We start from the raw sequence: 22462 nt of genomic DNA on the forward strand, positions 1-22462 counted from the left end.
CTTGCTTGTTTACTCTCATTCTAATTTCTCTTTTTTAGTCATCCTTTGCTGGTTTCTAAATTTTTCCCAATCTTCTGGCCTACCAGTAATCTTCCAGAAATGTGTGCCTTTTCCTTCAAGTTGATACCATCCTTAACTTCCTTAGTTAGCCATAGATAGTCCATCCTTCTTGTAGAGTCTTTCTTTGTCAATGGAACATATCTTTGTTGAGAGTTATGAAAAATCTCCTTAACAGTCTGCCACTGCTTATCTACCGTCTTACTTTTTGACCTACTTTCTCAGTCCACTTTTGCCAACTCTGTCTTCATGCCTTTTGTAATTGCCTTTATTTAAGTTTAAAACACTGGTTTCAGACCCAAGTTTCTCACCCTCAAACTGTGCAATTCATCATGTTCTGACCACTCTACCCGAGAGGATCCCTTACTATGAGGTCATTAATTAATCCTGTCTCATTTCAGCTTGCTGAGTCTAAAATAGCCTGTTTCTGGTTGACTTTATAGCGCATTGTTCTAAGAAACTGTCCTGAATACACTATGAACTCGTCCTCAAGGCTACCTTCGCCAATTTGATTTGTGAAATCTATATGAAGATTAAATTCGCCCACAATTGTTGCGGTACCTTTCTTGCAAGTCTCCATTATTTCTTGGTTTATACTCTATCCTACAGTGTACTGTTAGGGAGCCTATAAACTACTCCCACCAGTGACTTCTTTCCTGAGTTATTTCTTATCTCCACCCAAACTGATTTGACGTCATTATTTTCTGAGCCAAGATCATTTCTCACTCATATATTGATCTTATCCTTTATTAACAGAGCTACCCACTTCCTTTTCCTTTCTTCCTATCCCTTTCGAAATGTCAAATACCTTGCATATTCAGCTTCCAGCCTTGGTCACCTTGCAACAAAGTCTCTAATGGCTATCATGCCATTATTTCTATTTGTGCCATCAATTCACCTCTCTTGTTACAAATGCTGCATGCATGGTATGCATTCAGAAAAAGAGCCTTTGCTTCTGTCTTTTTACCATTTTTTCCCTATTGGCTGGTACAGTATTAAACTTCTAAACTCTGGCCCTTCCTGTTGCACTGTGGTTATCATTGCACATACTGCCAACCTGCACTATTGCCTTGTCCTTTCTCACAATTTTTCTAAATCCTACAAGCACCCCGCCCCTCCCCCCCCCCCCCCCACCCTGAAGACTATTTTTATTTTAAAGCCCTCATTATTCAATTCGCCAGAACACTAGTCCCAGCTTGGTTCAAGTGAAGCCCGTTCCAACTGAACAGCTCCCTCTTTCCCCAGTACTGGTGCCAGTGCCCCATGAATTGAAACCCAATTCTCCCACGCCAATCTTTGAGTCACACATTCAACTCTCTAATCTTATTTGCTCGTACCTCAGGTAGTAATCCAGAGATTATTACCGTTTGGAGTTCTGCTTTTTAATTTAGCTCCTAGCTGCTTACACTCCCTTAGCAGAACATCTTAGTCCTACCTGTCGTTGGTACCTACATGAACCACAGCAACCCCACCCCACAACCCCCCCACCAACTCCTCCTGTCCAGCCCCAAGGAGATATTTTTAACCCTGGCACCAGGCAGGCAACACAGCTTTTGGGTCTCAGGCTCTTAGCTGCAGAGAACAGTATCTGTCCCCCTAATCTTACTCACCCCTACTACTAATACATTCCTTTTTACCCCCCACCGCCAACAACTTGAATGGACACCTACACCACAGTGCTGTGGTCAGTTTGCTCATCCTCCCTGCAGTCCCTGTTCTTGTCCAGAAGGAGGGAAAACTGAACTGCCATTTTTATTATGGGTTGAGATGTCTGAAACGGCTCAATTTAATGAGGTCAGGTAGGTTACTTCACTGTATTGGTTCCTTCATTGCCTGACATAAGGCCAATTTGGTAGCCAAGATGGGACTTGGTAATGGTTGGCAATGAAGTTTCCCACCCAAAGTACATTGTATGCCCTTGTGTCCTTCGATGCTTTTTTTTCAATTGGTGCTCAATATGGAGGAATATTGATTCATTACTTGAGAGGGGTCAACATCGGTGGTAATGAGCAAAAGGTTTGACCTGATTCCATGAATCTTCATGGGCCCTAGACTCCATGTTGAGAACTTTGAGGATTAAGCCCACCTAACTGTATGCCAATGTGCCCCCATTACTTGTCGATTATCCTGTCAGTGGGATAGAACATATTCATGAATGGTGGTAGATTCTGGGATGTTGGCTGATAGACGTGACTGAATCTGATTTAAGTCAGACTGTTTGACCTTTCTCTGGGGCTGCTGTCCCAGCATTGGCACCAGTTTCCAGGTGTTGCTGAGCAGCAGTAGGCTGCAATTGCCTGAACCTTAGCCTAATCAGATGTCTGGGTTGTTGACAGTTCAGTTCAATATTTTTGTTCTGTGGCAATTTGTTTTATGACCCGAGTCACTTGCTAACCCACTTCAGGGACCTTGAGTATTAACTGCATATAGTAGGACCAGAGTCATGTGTAGAGCAGACCTATTTGTTCATAGGATTTGAGAAGGTGGTGGTGAGCTGCTTTCTTGAACAGCTGCAGTCCATGTGGGGTAGGAACACCCAGTGTTAGTGCTGGGTAGGGATGACGGGTTCTCCTCTGAACCAGCGGAGTTTTATGACAATCTAGCAGCATTGATCACTTTTTTTCCTGGTGGTAGACCTTAATAGATTTATTAAATTGAATTTTGCAGTTTGCCATTTTTCTCTATTATATCTTATGAAATTTTAACTTTACCACATCGGGTAAATATAAACCATTTTTTGCTTTCTGGAAGTTTTTTTGTTTTGGCAAACCTTCCTTTTATGGTGACCATGCTACCTGACACAGTAAATAGAACCCTTTCCTCTATCATATCTCATCGTCTTTCAAAACAATGGTCATCACTCACCTCCAAAATAATACTACCATCAATTCCTTTTGTGTTTGCAAGTCACTTACAAATCCAGAACCTTGTTTTCCTCTCCTGTTGACTGCCCACCTCCTGAAACCCCAGGCTTGAATCTCTCCAACTGGGTTCCCGCTGCCTTCATAACACCAGGAGAGGCGTATCCAAAATCACAAAAGACATTCTCAATGTCTGACTGACTGTGGTGCACTTTTTTTTCCCACCGCATTGTCATCCTTGACCTCTGCAGCAGTTGATGTGGTTAATCATAGCATCTTCCTCCCAATGTCTCTTTTCCATTTTCCATCTCGGTGAGGCTATTTTTACTTCCTCATTGGGTCAATGCAGGAGCAAATTTCAGCATCACAAGGTCCCATAAACAAAACATAAATGAGAAGCCAGATAATCTGTTTTTGGTGGTTTTGGTTAAGGAAGGAAATGCTGGCCTCGATCTAGAGGAGGCCCTGCTCCTTAAATAGCACCAGGGACCTCTTGCGTCCTCCTGAGCAAGCAGATGGAACATCTTTAAACATTTTATTTGAAAATGGTGCGTCTGACAATGGGTCAGTAATATTGTCATCCATTTCTGAGTTAACCTATTACAGCAATTTCAAAGTGCTTTATTTTAGTTTCAAGAACATAGTCTAAAGTACTATTGAAAGTTAACTCATTACTCTTGTATCATATGAATACCAGAATGGTAAGCGGAACTAGATGGAACTTGGTCTTTTTTTGTCTAGCAATTCCTCTGTTTCTATGCTACTTAAGTTTACTACTGGAATGCACTTTATCTACTAACTTATTTTGCTTTGATTTTAAATTTCCTGGAAAAATATAATTGTCATAGTCTGAGTTCTTCAATCAACCAATCAGAGTTTTGTACATCTCCTATATATCTTTATAATATGTCTTTGATATCACTATACCCAGCTCCACACACAAAGTATCAAAATTCCAGCTGATAAATATTGCAGGCCTGCCTACGGAAAGTATTATAAACATTAATAAAATGAATAGCAAGATTGCAGTAGAATAGTCTTGTTACCATGGTAAAGCCTGCCTCGGGTATAAAATTACAACCCGACCTGGGCCTGATTTGACCACTACCAACCCGCTCCCGACCCGACCCGAGCCCTTTAATTTTTTTTTGCACCCGACCCGACCAGAATCTGTCTCTGTTCCGGCAGCAGGCTATTCCCGCAGCTGGAGTTGTGGGGAATCATGGGTAAGTCTGATCCCATGACTTCCCGGAAGCAGTGTCCAGCCCAAGCCGACCCGAGCCAGAATGCTGGACTCGGAATTTTGACCCGACCTGAACCCGGCACGTAGTCAGGTTCGGGTCGGGTAGCCAGGTTTTATACCAGGGCAAGAAATTGCAGTAGGCTGTAGCAATAAGTTAAAGAAGCAAGATAATGTGCGAATATAATGAGAGATTGAGCTAAGATCTATCCAAAAGAGGCGCATGGGCTTGTTGGGCCTAAACATTTCTGTGTCAAACTCTTCTGGTGTCCTTGAAATTGTGATCAACAATAGTGTCATTTCCTCCACTGGTACATTTGCAGTATGGGCACCAGTTAACAAAAACCATATTACTGCTGTTTCATCTTTAGTGGAAATTTGAACTTGGCCAAATCTCAGTTCACTGCTCCATAGGTGTTAATTCAAGTGTACCAGAATTTCTTTTATCTTGATTTATGATGATCGGTATTGTATTATGATGTCATTTTTCAGTATTTCACTCATACTATATATAACATCTATTATGATGTGTTTAACACTTGTGATGTCACTGTATTTATAAAATGCAAACTTATTCAGTGGGATTCTCCTTGATGAGACATCCCCAAAGAAGTTTTTTTAGTATGCTGCATACATTTTGTCTATATGTACAGTTAGATTATTGCTTCCAAGTGGAAGTGTAGTGCCATTTGTTTTCTGTAGATTCAAATCTTGTAGTAAACTGGTTAAGTGTTATTACTTGGAAGCTTGAATTTTGATAAACCAGCAAAATGGATGGGTCATTTTAAGGACTCATACTCGTGTATGGCTCCCAGTTTATTATCCATTTTTATTACTTTAGGTATATTTTTCTTCCGTTTTGGCAGACTTGGATATGTTTAGTGTATAGAGCATCCATTGAATATAACATTACTCTCTTTCCATTTTGCAGGCCAGGAAGTGCCCAACAGGACTCCTGTTTCATCTTTCTCAAATACAGGTTTGCCTGTTGGACCACTTGTTTTTTCTGAAAGAGCCCCTTCGCATTCGCCAGTGTCCAGAAAACCGGATATGTCTAACCTGGTGTGTCAATTCCCTATTCCAGCTGAAAATCTGGATAGGGTAGAAAATATACTCAACACTTCCAGTGACCACCTCAAGGTCAGTAAAGTTGATTAGAGATAGTTTCATTATTGGCACCATATTCAATAATCAATTGGTTAACAAAGAATTATGATTATCTGTAAAAAGTTGATCATTTTTAATGTCGACATTGAATGCTGGTTAAAGGAATTGCTAAGCCGTATGAGAGTGCTGCATTATTGATTATTAGGACAGAGGCACTTCAGTAATCATTTTGTAAACTGCATGTTATTGCAACTTGTTTGCAGTTCTCAGTTCAGTAAATTCTATAATCCAGTACCAAATTGGTAACACTCACTATTCAAGCAACAAAGCTCAAGGGAAGGTTGTAGTAATTTATTTATTTTAAGAGGTGCTGATGGGGAATTGCTGTTAAAACAAACCTACACCATTTTCAGTTTTGAAAGGATTTGGTTGGTTGATTGGAATGTAATAAATGTGCATGTTTCTATTTGTGTGTCCATCTCTGATAACTTTTATATTTTAAAAAAGTGCTGGAATTAGCAGGTCTGGCAGCATCTGTGGTGAGAGAAAGAGTTAATGTTTCAAGTCTGTGACCTTTCGCCAGAACTGGCAAAAGTTGAAAATATAATAGGCTTTGAGCAAGTGAAAGGGGGTGGGGGAAGAAGAACAAAAGGGAAGGTGTGTGATAGGGTGGCGGGCAGGAGAGATTAAATGAAGGAGATGTCATGGAATAAAAGACAAAGGGAATGCCAATAGTTGTAGTAAAAGGCAAAGCATTAGTCCAGAGAGTGTTGATGACGGCTCCATCTGAAAACAAAAAAAACAAGTTTATGCCATGCACATGGTTCAAAAAATTGCAATAATTATCCTTTTTTAAAAAAAGGATGTCATGCTCTGAAATTGTTGAACTCAATGTTGAGTCCAGAAGGCTGTAGTGTGCCTAATCAGAAGATGAAATGTTGTTTTTTGAGCTTCACTGGAATACTACAGCAGGCCAAGGACAGAAATTTGGGCATGAGAGCAGGGTGGTGAATTAAAATGGCAAGCAACTGGAAGCTCGGTCATGCTTGCGGACGGAGTAGAGGTGTTCCGCAAAGCAGTCATCCAGTCTGCATTTTGTCTCCCCAGTGTAGAGGATACCGCATTATGTGCAGCAAATGCAGTATACTAAATTGAAAGAAGTACAAGTAAACCGCTACTTCACCTGGGAGGAGTGTTTGGGGCCTTGGATGGTAAGGAGTGAGGAGGTAAAAGGGCAAGTATTACACCTCCTGCGATTGCACGGAAAGATGCCGTGGGAAGGGGGCAAGGTATTGGGGGTAATGGAGGAGTGGACTAGGGTGTCACGGAGGGAACAGTCCCTTCGGAATGCTGAGGGGAGGGGGATGATGCGTTTGGTGGTGGCGTCACGCTGGAAGTGGCGGAAATAGCGGAGGATGATCCTTTGGATGTGGAGGCTGGTGGGGTGGAAACTGAGGACAAGGGGAACCCTGTCACAGTTCTAGGAGGGAGGGGAAGGGGTGAGGGCAGAAGTGCGGAAATGAGTCAATTGCCAGTTCTGATGAAGGGTCACGGACCTGAAACGTTAGTTCTGTTTCTCCACCACAGATGTTGCCAGACCTGCTGAGTATTTCCAGCACTTTGTTTTTATTTCAGGTTTGCAGCATCCACAGTATTTTGCTTTTATTTTAGTGTCTAATTACTTTATTATTTGACAATACATAATTTGCATTTAAATGGGGAAAATGTGAAAGAGTATAACATTAAAAAATAGGAGCAGGAAAAGACCATTCTTGCCTGCTACAATAGTAACCGAGATTATGGCTGGTCATCTAGCTCAATTGCACACTAATCTCACATCCCTGATTCCCTCAGTATCCAAAAATCTTTTGATATATTTTGAGTATACTCAACAACTGCGCATTCACAGCTCTCTAGGATAGACCATTCCAAAGATTCGCAACCCTTTTGAGTGAAGAAATCTCACCTTATCTCAGTCCTAAATGGCCAATCGCTTTGTTTGGAGACTGATCCCTAGTTCCAGACAACCCAGCCTGGGGAAACATCCTCCCTGTTGAGCCCCTTAAGAATTTTACATGGTTCAATACGATCACCACCAGGGAATATAGGTCTATTCAGCCTGTCCTCATAGGACAGTCCTTTCATCCAAGGAATCAATCCAGTGAACCTTCATTGCTCTTCCTCTAAGGCAAGTATATCTCTTCTTGGGTAAGGAAACCAAAACCATGTACTAATCAAGATGTGATCTCACCAAGGCTCTATATAATTGCTGTAAGACTTCTTTACTCTTGTGCTGCAATCCCTTTGCAATAAAGACTGACATACTATTTGTTTGCCTAATTGCTTGCTGTACCTGCATGTTAATTCTGTGTTTCATGTACAAGGACATCCAGGTCCCTTTGAATACCAAAATTTGGCAGCCTCCATTTTTAAAAAAAATTAATTCTTTTTACGATTTTCCTACCAAAGTGGATAACTGCACACTTCTCAACATTATATTCCATCTGCCATGTTCTTACTCACTTAACCTGACTATATCCCTTTGCAGACTCTTTGCATCCTCCTCACAGCTTACTTTCCTACCTAACATCAGCAAACTTGGATAGGTTGCACTCCGTCTGCTCTTCTAAGTCGTTGATATAAATTGTAACTAGCTGAGGCCCAATCACTGATTCTCACGGTATCCCTTAATGAGAAAGTAATGAACAGCTGCACACAAAAATAATAGTGCAGTGGGAACAACTGGAATTTGAATTCAACATTCAATTTGAGCCTCCTGCATCAGCTGGGAGTTTTGGAGTGGGGGCAATAATACTATTGTAACTAATCACAATATTGCTATTATCAATGCAATTACTTAGTACTTTTAAATTCTGGTACATTGCTAAGTAAAATTTTGTACAAATAAATGAGATTGAAAATTTGCCTGTACGTGTCAATCTGTTTCTTCAAAAAGCATTTGTGACTTATACATACTAAGTTGCTGCTTTTTTTTTTGCTTTATCAATTTAATTAAGTTCTAATGTTTCTTTTGAAGACTAATATTCTATCTGAAATCCGTCAATGGAGGTTGTCAGTTGTTGAACAGTACAAACAGCAGTTGCAGGATGAAAGGGAGAAACACGAAGCTCAAATTGCTCAAATGGCCTGTCAGGCTGAGAATTTGAACCAGCTGATTTGTACATATGAGGATTCGGTTCGAAGAAAAGATGAGGTACGGTAACTGCTATGGAGAAAACGTTTAAGTAAAAGTATGAATTATCATTTCACCAAAAATAAATCTTCACTTTGTGAGAATGAAAAATAAATCTTGTCTAAAACAACGGATCAAGATCCTCAGTTATGTCTAGGGTTCAGAAATAATTTAGTCAGTTATGTTCCTGTCATAGAATCAACTTCATTCTCTGTTGGAGAGAGGTTTCCTTCATCCAGAAAGGCTTCTGGAACTTGCTTACATCTGCAACGTTTATGAATTCTGAGTCTTGCACATGTGAAAGAAATGGCATAACCCCACATCATTAGAGAGAGATGTGTAACTAAAATGCCACTTCATAGTGACATAAATCTGATCTGTAGCTCTAACTTCCCATGACATATGAGGAAGTAATAAGTGAATATTTCTTGCAATGAGTTATATAACCTATGTCTATAACAGTATCTACTTATAACTGGAAGTCTATGCTTTTTGCCCTGCTATATGTGTTTTGTTCCTGTAAGTCCAGAAATGATGATCCTGAGACAATCATTATGTCAATAAAAAGCTGTTTGCATTTGTGACCAGGGTTTTAAAATGAGACAGATAATGGGAGGATAAATAGTAAAGTTCCCGTTAAAATATGTGCAAGTTTGACCTAACTGAACATTTATAATGAAAAAGTTAGTTTATGTTTGATTAGAAATGAGCTTGGCACCAAACTGCTCTGATGCGTGCTTGACTCCCTACATAAAATATACAGTTCAAATGCATACAGCTGATCTGTTAATGAGTAATGCTACTCAGACCAGGCTGCTAAAGAGCTTTGTGCTGGTTTTGCATGATAAAATTTCTTGGCATAAAAATCAGAGGACATGAGAATTTTGTTTAATTATGCAGCGACTTTTATGATCTGGAATAAGCTGACTGAAAATGGGTGATGGAAGCAGATTCAATAGTAACCTTCAAATACAGGTTGGATAGAGACTAGAAAAGGAAACACTTGTAAGGAGGAGGAAAGGTCAGGGGAGTGGAACTAATTGGGTAGCTCTTTGAAAGAGTCTGCACAGGTGTGATGGGATGAATGGCCTTTAAGATTCTGATAAACATTCATCCAAATCTTAAAACAAAGAAACTGAAAAGATTTTAAGTGGTTCCACTTCCTTTGAAATTGTTTTTCTTTCCAAAACATTGCCATCATCACAAAATCTTCAAAAAAAAAGCCCTCAGTCCATCTGTCGTCTTCAATTGTTGCCACATATTTAACCTTTTAATTGCTGAATTCTCCAAATCAGTCATTGCTGTGTGTTCATCTTTCCCATAGCTTTATTTAAATCTGGCCAATCTGGCATCCATCTGTCTCCACACTTAACTAACTTCATGATTCTGACTAATTCCAGTAATTCCCGGTTTCTTGGTAGTATAGTAGGTCAGATGACAACTGCCAATAGCCTGGAGAGTTGGTGCTAGCCTCACTACAACGTAGATGATTCCTGAAGAAATCAGGGACTAAATTTTCTTTTGGAATTTTTCTTCCAGTTGAAACTTACCATTATTTTGACAGAAAATGTTAAAGCTAATAGCATTCGCTGTTGTTTATGTATGCACGAATGCTCCCACAACTTCAGGAGTGACAGGTATGTGATTAAATGTGTAAATCCAAAAGTTGCTGTCCCAGATGCACCACACCGTTAGCTTAACAAAAACAGCATCTCACTGTCTCACTCACCATTGAAATGCATTGAGTGGTGCGAAGTTGCTGTACTTGCACAGTAGGTATGAACTAAACTTACTACAGAAAATTAGAAAACTAGCCTGTTTGGAGCCAGTTAAAGTCTGTGCATATTTAAGCCCGCATTACCAGTCACATTCTTTTAATGTGCTAATTGTTAATTTTCAGTGCCAGAGCAGTTTGGTACTAATTAACTAGAGTGTGAAATCTCATTCCTGAAATGTTTTATTGGATATTTTACGAAGTAAATTTTAAAAAGTAAAACATTTTTATTTGTCTTTTCTCTCTATCTTTCTTGCGCAACTGTTTGTTTCTTTCTGTACTAAATTTGACATTGAATTCACCCACTCTAATTTACACTTCCTTGTTGGTTGTTGCATTGTTAATTCTGCAACCATTCAATCTGATTGCTTAAGGAGATATCCTGTTGCTTGCCCTGCCCACTCTGCTCCCAGTTGCCCGGTTTCCTTCCCTGCGGGCTTTTCAGCTGGAACTTCCAGCAACTTGTGCAAAATATCATTGCAATTAAATGGGCAAGGCTAACTAATTGCAGATGCAAATTATGGCCCAATATCTTTCTATCTTCAAGCCTATGTTTAATACTTGGCTGTTGATTTTTGTGCGATTGCCTTTAAGAGTATTGTACCTTTAAGATCTTAGTATGCTAATGAGCTGAGTACCAGGATGTAGTCATGTGACTACTTGCCAGATTCAGTAACTAACACCAAGGCAAGTCATGTAAATAGTTAGTTCTGCACTGCATATACTTAGCTGTTAATAAACCAGTTTGAGATCTTCAATCAACTGAACTCCGCGCATTTCATTTATGTTGTATCAGACAACATAAAAAGCTGCTCATTACAATGACTAAAGTCTGACTGTGGGCCAATATGCATCTTGAAAAGGCATAATTTTTTTTAGAAAACTCTTCTAATTAGAGCATGATGGTATTTAAACAGATATTCTTCTTTGAAATAGATTTAATTCTACCAGGAATAATATAAATAAAATGAGGCTAACTGTTAATTGCTGCATTTCACTTTATTTTTATCCACAAAGGTGATCTCCAATTTGATCCATGGCATTAAGAATCTGAAAGAGAAGATAGAATTGATGCGCAGATTTACACAGTGGCGACTTCAACATTCAGAAGCAAAAGTAGAAGTATGTGTCAGAAATGCCTGTAAATATATAATTTTAAAGCTAGCTGTATGGGTAAAGTGTTGTTGGCCTGTTAATTTTAGTTAGTTGACAGATTCTGTGTGCTGCAGAATACCTCATGACACAATTCTGCCTCATTTATACTTAAAGCATGAAGACTTGGGTAACTAACTTTTCTTCCATCCCCAATGTATGAACTTATTTAAATCTGGCTCACGATGCAAATGATTTTTTTCAGTAAGTGAATAGACTAACTATATTTAATGTGTTGTGCACTGTATGATCAGATTATTTTAGTTGTGGGGGGAGAAGGATTTGAACACATGAATATTGAATGTTTATAGTCAAAATATCTTCCATTATTTCAGTGGCTTCTCTATTGTTTGGGCATTTAAATATGATTCTCTCTCAAAAGATCTTTTATCTGAATTGTCACATCCTGGATATTTAAAAAATTATTCCATGATGTGCACCCTTCAATTGAGCTTAAAAGTTGCTGTTCTCAATTTGTGTAGAGTTCACTCTCCAATAAATTCACTGCTTAGCGATGCAGGAAATGCAAAATTATTGCTAACTTTAGAGAAGAACTTTTTTTTTCTAAAGGAATTCTAGAAAAAGTGTGCTTCCAGCCAGCAATTTCAAAGGTTAAATTAAAAGCTCCACTTTGGTTCCCCAAGTATGTAGTCAATCCCTGGTCTGTTCTGAGCCATGATAGCAGTAGCAGCACTACTGTTGGGCTCAGCATTCTTGGACTATGAAAGGAGAAATCATCAGCCAGCACTTCCACTCCTATAGTTACAACTGTTTCAAGAGTGCATGAAGCCTTCAGGAAGGGAGAAAATTGGCAACAGTTGGGGGAAATAGTTTTACAATGTGAACAAGGAGCATTGAAACTCCTTTTTAGTGTTTGTTTTTATTTTGAGCTGAAGATTTTACACCAATCAGGAAGCAAGGTGGACTGTTTGACTGACCTTGTATCACTGAATTTTTTTTTTCCGTGTTGACTTTTGTAGGTAACATATCTTTAAAACCACCTGTCCACTTTATATACTGTCACATCATCAGAGCAGTGTTGTCACAGTAAGACCAACAATTATGCAGTTGGAGGAGTTGGGTGGGGAAACAAGACAGCTTGTCATGGATGCAGGGCCAGGTGCAATATATGAAAGTTGCTAATGGAATTGCTCCACTAGGAGAGAATTTCAAGTAAGATGGATGGCTGTGTCTGTACAGTTACAGCAATCTGTTCGGAGTTGATGACATCTATGCTTAATTTAATTTACTAATAGACTCTTCTTGGGTTTGTTCTTGTAAAAGACATTATGTAGACGTGTCTTCGGTTTAGTGTGAAGGACAACATAACCATTTTTCTCTATGCATACTTGGTATGAAAACTGAATAAGCTTGTTGAGCTATCAAGTGAGCTTTCATTTCAGACCTTAGATTTGACTGTAAACAGGGTGAAGATGTTTTGTACAGAATTCCATAAAATAAATCTGGAAATTTTCCTTCAGTAACATAAATTGGGTATTTTATTCATCATCGTATCTCTAAAATGAACCATTTGAAATGTGCATATAATCTGTATATTCCGCGAACCAGAGAGTTAGCAGTAGTTCAAATCAATAAAAATGTTGTATGCCTGATTTAGATTGAAAAACTTAAATCAATAACATTGCCCATACAATTCAACTCAAGACTACATGTATACTCACGCCAGAGTATCCAACATACCTGAAATCAGAATATTTAGTGGTTTCTAATATTTTTGTGTATTTTGGCTTCTTAAAATTAAACCTGGAAATGTACAGTAGGTCAAGAAGCATCAGAATGAACAGAATACATTTTTAGTTTAGGCAGGCATCAAGATCGGCGCAGGCTTGGAGGGCCGAATGGCCTGTTCCTGTGCTGTACTGTTCTTTTTCAAGTGAGATGCTTTGCAGAACTGCCTGTTTGTCGAAAATAATGAATTGTTTGGACTCAACAATGCATTGTTTAAATTTCATTAACCTTTATAATAGGTGAAATGTAATGTGTAAAGATCAATCAGCTATTTAAATTGGAATGTTTAAAACGTGTTTTGTCTGCTGTATGAATGAATATATATTTGACTGGACTTGAGTGTGATTGCTGTTTTAGGATATATAGTTTCAGAGATTACAATTTTTTTATTTTGATCACCTGTACGAATAAAATGTTGCTAGATTTCCTTCATCCCTAAAATTCATTCCTAACTCATTGTTTTATACAATGACAAACCCCACGATGCAAGTCTCATCCAGCTGGAGGTTTTGCATCCCACCAAATGTTCCTTTCAATGCACCAGTGCATCCTATCATATATGCTCGTCACCTAAGTCCTCACCAGTCTCCAGACTGCCTATTCCCCGGCAAATATTTAAATACATTTCCTGTACCATACCTCTGCAACCACTTCCAGCCCTACATCCCAAGCCAAGGGTCTGAGCTATTGTCTGCTTTCCCCACCTTCCTGCTATACTCTAGAATTCTACCTTGCTGCAGCTCACCCCATTTTCAAAAGCTTATATCCGCAACCTCCTGGTACCTCCCCTAACCTCCTTCCAAATCTAATTGCCAGAAATGGAGAGATTCATTGAGAAGTCAAGTGCCATAGGTATGATAGAGATACTGCTCCAATATAATCCATCTCTGACTCTCCCTTTCTAATCTATCTGTGCTTTCTTTCCACTAGCAATTAGCTTTCCACATTTTTAAAAGCCCACTGTCTAAGCACAAGTAATTGCTTTGTTCAACCTTGCTTCCTGTAAAGACTGTATCCCTGTCTCCTAATATCTGTCTCTCTGCCTACTCTGATAAATATACCTTCCACACCAGAGCTTCTGAAATGTTCCTTTTCCTCAGCTAAGGTTTTCTTCAAATGGATTCTTGGTAGCATCAAGCCTTTTTTCCATGCCTCTGTTATCAGCTACCCCTTCCCTTAACAGGAACAGGGTCCCTTGTTCTCTCCTTCCTCACCAGCCTTTACATTCATCTGATCATCTGCCAACTACAGAAGACTTTTCCTTTTTCACCTATCATCGTCCTTGCCCTCTCAAGAATACAAGAAATAGGAGCAGAAGTAGACCATATGGCACATCGAGCCTACTCTGCCATTCAGTACGATCATGGCTGATCTTGGGCTTCAATTGCACTTTCCTGCCCACTCCCCATATCCCTTGATTCCCTGTGAGACCAAAAATCTATCTATCCCAGCCTTAAATGTATTCAATGATGGAGCATCCACGACCCTCTGGGGTAGAGAATTCCAAAGGTTTACGACCCTTTGAATGTGGTAATTTCTCATCTCAGTTCTGAATAATTAGCCCCTTACCCTGAGACTCTGCCCCAGTGTTCTAGATTCCCCGACCAGTGGAAACAATCTGAGTTTCTACCCTATCGAGCCCTTTCAGAATCTTGTATGTCTCAATTAGATCGTCTCTCATTCTTCTAAACTCCAGAGAATATAGGCCCAATTTACTCAGCCTCTCATCAGAGGACAACCCCCTCATCCCAGGGACCAATTTAGTAAATCTTTGCTGCACCACCTGCAGTGCAAATATATCCTTTCTTAAATGTGGAGACTAAAACTGCACACTATTCCAGGTGCGGTCTCACCAAAGTCCTGTACAGTTTTAGTAAGACTGCTTTATGCCTGTACTCCAATCCCCTTGCAATAAAGGTCAACATGCCATTTGCCTTCCTAATAGCCTGCACCTGCATGTTAACTTTGTGCGTTCCTTGTACGAGTGCTCCTAAGTGTGTCTGACCATCAACACTTACCAGTCTTCACACCTTTTAAAAAATATTCTGCTTTTCTATTTTTATGACCAAAGTGAACAACTTCACACTTCCCTACATTATACTCCATTTGCCATCTTGTTGTCCACTCACTTCGCCTGTTAATATCTCTTTGCAGCGCCTCTATGTCCTCCCCACAGCTTGCCTTTCCACTGAGCTTTGTATCATCAGCAAACTTAGATACATTACTTTCTGACTCTTCATCCAAGTCATTAATATAGAGTTTAAATAGCTGAGGCCCCAGTATTGATCCTTGCGACACCCACTATTCACTGCCTGCCAACTTGAAAATGCCCCATTTATGCCCACTATCTGCTTCCTGTCTGTTAACCAATCCTCTGTCCACGTTAATATATTACCCCCAATACCATGAGCCTTTATCTTGCCTATTCAGACTACTAGAAAAGATCGGATGCCCACCAAAGCTACTAAGTATCATCACCTCATTCCATGACAATATGAAAGGCACAATTCAACATGGTGGCTCCTCATCAGAGCCCTTTCCTATCCTGAGTGGCGTGAAACAGGGCTGTGTTCTCGCACCCACACTTTTTGGGATTTTCTTCTCCCTGCTGCTTTCACATGCGTTCAAGTCCTCTGAAGAAGGAATTTTCCTCCACACAAGATCAGGGGGCAGGTTGTTCAACCTTGCCCGTCTAAGAGCGAAGTCCAAAGTACGGAAAGTCCTCATCAGGAAACTCCTCTTTGCTGACGATGCTGCTTTAACATCTCACACTGAAGAGTGCCTGCAGAGTCTGATCGACAGGTTTGCGGCTGCCTGCAATGATTTCGGCCTAACCATCAGCCTCAAGAAAACGAACATCATGGGGCAGGACGTCAGAAATGCTCCATCCATCAATATTGGCAACGACGCTCTGGAAGTGGTTCAAGAGTTCACCTACCTAGGCTCAACTATCACCAGTAACCTATCTCTAGATGCAGAAATCAACAAGCGCATGGGTAAGGCTTCCACTGCTATGCCCAGACTGGCCAAGAGAGTGTGGGAAAATGGCGTACTGACACGGAACACAAAAGTCCGAGTGTATCAGGCCTGTGTCCTCAGTACCTTGCTCTATGGCAGCGAGGCCTGGGCAACGTATGTCAGCCAAGAGCGACATCTCAATTCATTCCATCTTCGCTGCCTCCGGAGAATACTTGGCATCAGGTGGCAGGACCGTATCTCCAACACACGTCCTCGAGGCGGCGGCGCTTGAGATGGCTTGGCCATGTGAGCCGCATGGAAGATGGCAGGATCCCCAAAGACACATCGTACAGCGAGCTCGCCACTGGTATCAGACCCACCGGCCATCCACGTCTCCGCTTTAAAGATGTCTGCAAACGCAACATGAAATCCTGTGACATTGATCACAAGTCGTGGGAGTCAGTTGCCAGCGTTCGCCAGAGCTGGCGGGCAGCCATAAAGGCGGGGCTAAAATGTGGCGAGTCGAAGAGACTTAGTAGTTGGCAGGAAAAAAGACAGAGGCGCAAGGGGAGAGCCAACTGTGTAACAGCCCCGGCAAACAAATTTCTCTGCAGCGTATGTGGAAGAGCCTGTCACTCTAGAATTGGCCTTTATAGCCACTCCAGGCGCTGCTTCACAAACCACTGACCACCTCCAGGCGTGTATCCATTGTCTCTCGAGATAAGGAGGCCCAAAAGAAAAAGAAAAAAGAAATAAATCTTTTATGTAGCACCTTATTGAATGCCTCTTGGAAATCTGGGTATACTACATCTACAGGTTCCTCTTTATCTACCCTACTAGTTACATCCTCAAAAAATTCTAATAAATTTGTCAAACAAATGTCTACCTTTAGTAAAACCATGCTGACTTGTTCTCATACTATGCTTTTCCAAGTACAATGTTAAGACTTCCTTAATAATAGTTTCCAGCATCTTCCCAATGACAGGCTAACTGGCCTGTAATTCCCTGTTTTCTCTCTACCACCTTTCTTGAAAAGCAGAATAACATTTGCCAACTTCTAAGCTGATGGGACCATTACTGAATCTAAGAAATTCTGGAAAATCATTGCCATCACATCCACTATCTCTTCAGTTATCTCTCTTCGCACTCTAGAATGTAGGCCATCTGGTCCCAGGGACTTGTCAGATTTTAGTCCAAATTCCTCCAATATGTTTTCTTGGCTGATATCAATATTCTTAATTTCCTTACTTTTTTTAACCCCTAGGTTACTGCCTATTTCTGGTTTGGAACTAGTGTCTTCTACCGTGAAGACAAATACAGAATATTGGATCAATGCTTCTGCCATTTCCTCATTTCCCATGATTATTTGAATGCTGGCTGACCTGTGCATTTTCAGTATTTGTTTTTTTTTTGTTTTGTAATTTAAACCCTACGTTTTGTTAAACACGAGTCATTTTCGTAGGATGGGAAGAAGCTGCAGCAAATTTCAGTACACCTGGTCATCTTTAGTTCGTCAGTACTGTAAGAATAGTTTACCCTGGCTAGTTGGGTATGATATTCCAACATTGATTTGTAATCTAATTGATGCTGGTTAATTATGACTTATTTGAAATGAAGTAATCCTGTCTAAGCTGATTATCTCCACTAAGTAAAACTCTCTATACAATGAAAATCAATTTGTGCCTGAGGAAATGTTGCATATAAAAGGATTAGCAATAGCTGCACCATTTATTCTACCCAGTTTAACAATGTTAAGTGACATGGATTGTTACATTATAGTTTTTTTTAAACAAAGGGGGGGGGAAAGGCTGACTTATTGTAAGGGAAGAGCTCATATAAATGATGGAAGATATGTGATCAGTGAAAGAATTAACTTCCAAATCCAAATTGCATGCTAACATTTTAATAGTTTATAAAATTATGCAACAAGTGAGGTGTTTGGATGTATTTCCATGCTCTTCCTGGAACTAATCTGAAATGACAGTGCCATGTTCATTGCACTCTTGTGGTATTAAGTAGTGTCAGTTATATAGGGTGAATAGCAAAGAATTTGATGCAATTTTATAATGGTTTGAATTTTACAGAAAGGTAGTTTTACTATTAATTTGCAAACACAATTTAAGCAATAATTCTGGTTCATCTGTTCAAGGCTTATGCAAATGCCCTGGCTGACAAGCATTATAGATTCTGTCTGATGAGGAAAGTGTGTACAGCCTGGAAATCAGAAATGCAAGCGGACTGGAAAGACAGGGTAGAAAAAGCATGCCAAGCTCGTGCTGAGGAGGTCTGTATCCAGTTGTCCAGGGATTACGAGAGGAAGCTTGACACAGTAAGTACCAGTGAACAATTTGAAAAAAGTTTCTTGTGTGCAAGTGTAGTTTCAGCTGGGACTCAGTAATGCACACGTCTAGTGCAAATCATCTTTGTGGAGTAAGGGTAAATATCACATGGGTTCCCCTGCTTGTAACCCCCAAATTTTCAGTCATTATGCTATTTTTCTGGGTCTTCCACCATAGTTACAGGGATGGTCTCAAAACCCTCGTAGAAATCACCCCCCCCCCCCCCCCTTGTTTCGAAGCCAATAGTAAATGGTAATTGGGAGAGAGAGCCCAAAACTTGCACCATTAGCCAACCACACAGAAGAGTGTCGAGATTTCTGCAAAACTGTTCCATGAAAATCCATGTCGGGAAATGATTCTGGAATCAAAGTAGAATTCCTTCCTTGAGCCCTGCCCTTTCCACCCCAACTTCATCGTGAAACTCGAAAAGGGAAGAGGTGTGGTCAATGTGTTTGAGAAAGCAAAATACAAATCTCTTTGTAAAATTCCTTTGTCTTATACTTTAACACTTTGGCATATTCATTGTGACTTAGCCAATGGAAATGCAAATATTTATTAACGTATTTGTTTTGTAGACACAAGGAGATGAACTCCATTCCTCATAAGATGAGCATTGAAAGGGAAAAAAATAACAAGGGGACAATCTGCAAGGAGCATGTTATAATTTTGGATACAAAGCTTTCCCTGTTTAAAAGCAAGTTGAAATGCACCAGTAAAAAGTGGAAATTATTAAACTGATTCCATGTTTTGTTTTTAGGATGGGTGGGCTTACGTACATACATGCTTGTATATTGGGAGTGCTGCTGTAAGTACAGTAAAATTTTGAAGGGAAAAAGATGGGCTTCTGATTAAGAAGGAGGACCTCGGAGTCTTAAAGAAAGACCATATTAGCAGGATGATATTGCAGTTCGACCCATGTGATCCCAAATATACATGATGGAAATAGATATTCTGCATTGTTGAAAATTGCAGTCCTGTTTTGTGTTCTCACTTTTCATTTGAACTTTTAGTCAAAGGAGGAACTGGAAGGAGCAAGAGCAGAGATAAGACGGTTGTTAGCTGAAAAGGACAAGTATACTGATTCTATGAAAAAAGCTTTCATGCGTGGTGTATGTGCTCTCAACCTAGAGGCAATGAGTATGTTTCAGAATGGAAACAGAAGAGTGGAACACGGTCAGTACTCGTAGGAAAGCTTGTAAATGAAAATTGCCGGAAGTTTATTCAATAGAACAAGTTGGATATTTTGGATGTAAATAAAGTGAAAATGTTAATACAAATTTATGTATAATTGTTCCAAAGTTCCAAGAAATCAAAGCTATTTCATTTTCCTAGTAATGATTCTTAGTGGTTTGCCAAAGAGAACTCAAAATAGAAGGAATCACATAATTAGCCAGATGTTGAAGAACTTTGGCGTTGTATACATCCGTACAGTTATTACAAAATCCATACCGTGCCATAGATTCTGTTGTTTTGACCTGATATTGAAAGGCTGTTGCTGGGGAGCTCTACGTCAGTATAGGTTGCCACCTAGACTAGTTAAAGAAAAGGGGGAGGGGAGAAGAAGCAAACACACAACATGCATTCATTCACGAAAATCAATTGCAACGGCTGTTGCTTTAAAAATTCTGGTACATGTCAGGTTACCATGCAGCACTCTGCTATACGTAATTTTTTTGGGACCATTGCTATATCTTTTCTCATTGATCTTTGTCCTACATTAAAAAGTTGAAGTCTTTGATTCTTTCTACAGAACAAAATTTGTCCTGGGGTCTATTTTCAGTTCTACAGCAAAGTTTTTTTTTAACCTTGTTCCCAAGTTTTCTAAGCAGTCAAGTTTACCAGTCTGGTTCAATCAATTCAGTCCCTGCTGATTCCATCCCAGCCATTGGCCAATGTCCGTTTCAAAATCTGTGTTGAATATAATGTCTTTTTGATAATTCACCTGCATCAGAAATAACCCTGATACTTTGAGGAAAAAGTGTGTAAACTGTTCAACGGATCAGATAAGTATTATAAGGCTTGCAGACAGAAATCTGTACATGAGCAAACACCATAAACAGGTATGGGCCAACTTAGACGTAATTGGTTAGTGAGACCTGAACATTTTGGACATTGCAGCTAGAACTGTATTAATCTTAGTCATTTTACTTGGTTTATAATTCCAGGATTTTGAGCAGCATATCCACCTAAAAGAAAACTGGAACTATCATCCTTTGGCAAGAGATGGTTTGTCAACCAGACAGGGTGTAATGGTTGATGGCTTTTGTTTCTAACAAGACCTTGAGTTTTTTTTAAGCTAGGTATGACAGTTCGCTAGAATTGCCTTAACCTGGAAGCAGGTCCCCTTTGCTTCAATGTGGCATCCATAGACGATCCAGTAATTTCTATCTCTGCAGAAACAAAAATGTAATTTATATATTATTTGTCTTTCAAAACACTTTCGATACAATGAATTTCTTTGAAGTGAAATGTCCAACAAATGCAGAGCTGCAATCAACAAAGCCAATAAATTGTGAAATATATAACCAAAGCAGGAAAAAAGGCTTGATCAAACTGTATAGTACTTTTCTCAGACCATAGTTTGATTTCTGTCTGGTTCTGGTCACTGAGACTCGGGAGATATTCAAGCACTGAAAGCAGTGCAAAGAGTAAGCTGATCCCTTGTTTCAAGGGTCTGAGTTATGAGCAAAGATTAGCGAAAGTTGGGTGATTTCAGCCTTGAAAGCCAGCATCTGGGATAAAAGTGTAAAAGATAGCAAATGGTATAGAGAATTACATTAAATTGAGAGTAAGGCAAAGGGACAGTTTTATTTTTATTTATTTATTTAGAGATAGAGCACTGAAACAGGCCCTTCTGCCCAACGAGTCTGTGCCAACCAACAACCACCCATTTATACTAACCCTACAGTAATCCCATATTCCCTATCACCTCCCTACACTAGGGGCAATTTACAACGGCCAATTTACCTATCACCTGCAAGTCTTTGGATGTGGGAGGAAACCGGAGCAAACCCACGCAGACACAGGGAGAACTTGCAAACTCCGCACAGGCAGTACCCAGAATCGAACCCAGGTCCCTGGAGCAGTGAGGCTGCGGTGCTAACCACTGCGCCACTGTGCTGCCCGTTTTGAATTAGAAAATGGCAAATTTAGAACTGATGTCAGAGTTCTTTGCACAAGAAGTGATCAATACATGGAATTGACTCGAGTATTTGAGATGCAGACTCTGGAACCATTTAAAGAACACCTAGATGCTGCAGTGGGGAAGAGGAATTTCAGGACCTTTTTTCATTGGTTGAACCAAGATGGATTGAAATAACTTCCCCTCATTTGCTTTATTGGTAAACGCAGCAGCTATTTTGTGAGAAACAAGATCCAATAAATGGTTGTGGTGGAGAGATAAATGAAGACAAAATTGGCTGCCCTATTTTGAATTTGAGGAATATACAACAAAAATTAAATTCAAGATTTAATTAAAACAGTAAAATTGAAACCTGAAATTGATATGACATGATTATATAGCTCATTTATCATAAAGCGACCATTTTATCCCATCATGCCTATGGCAGCTTTGAAAGAGCTATCCAATTAGTGTCACACCCCTGCTTTAAGCACCCAACCCCCCCCAGGAGCGTGGTGCTCAATACTCTGGCTAAGACCTAGCCAGTGATTTATAAAAGTCCAATGTAACTTCCTTGCTTGTGTAATCTATGGCTCTATTTTATAAACCCGTATGGGTTTTTTTTAAACCACTTTCTCAACTTGTCCTGCCATCTTTAAAGATTTCTGAAAGTGAACCCCAAGTCTCTATTACTACTCTCCCTTTAATATTATTTAACTTAGTTGATATTTTCAGGAGTGGTCAAGTGTAACTTTTTAACTTGCATCCAGCTTTGCACTTCAGCTGGTTTGGCTCTGAAGAAGTGATTGGATGATCCAATTGAATTTAGACATGCTTTTCCCATTCAATAGCACTGCACATCACTAGATATATTTTTTACAATTTGTGTGGAGAAGAAATGGTGGCACAGT

General features: G+C 39.8%; 1 protein-coding gene across 2 annotated transcripts in view; it reads left to right on the top strand.

Moving 5' to 3' along the window:
- The window catches only part of poc5 (POC5 centriolar protein homolog (Chlamydomonas)), a 149379-nt gene that overhangs the window by 70652 nt on the left and 56265 nt on the right, over positions 1 to 22462 (top strand). For both annotated transcript variants that reach the window (XM_068029504.1, XM_068029503.1), the window contains 5 exons: positions 5090 to 5298; positions 8303 to 8479; positions 11250 to 11354; positions 18241 to 18420; positions 19441 to 19603. In XM_068029504.1, the coding sequence (XP_067885605.1) occupies positions 5090 to 5298; positions 8303 to 8479; positions 11250 to 11354; positions 18241 to 18420; positions 19441 to 19603 (834 nt within the window). The remainder of the gene's footprint in view (positions 1 to 5089; positions 5299 to 8302; positions 8480 to 11249; positions 11355 to 18240; positions 18421 to 19440; positions 19604 to 22462) is intronic.

Source organism: Heterodontus francisci, chromosome 4, assembly GCF_036365525.1.
Source record: "Heterodontus francisci isolate sHetFra1 chromosome 4, sHetFra1.hap1, whole genome shotgun sequence".
NCBI classification, from domain to species: domain Eukaryota; kingdom Metazoa; phylum Chordata; class Chondrichthyes; order Heterodontiformes; family Heterodontidae; genus Heterodontus; species Heterodontus francisci.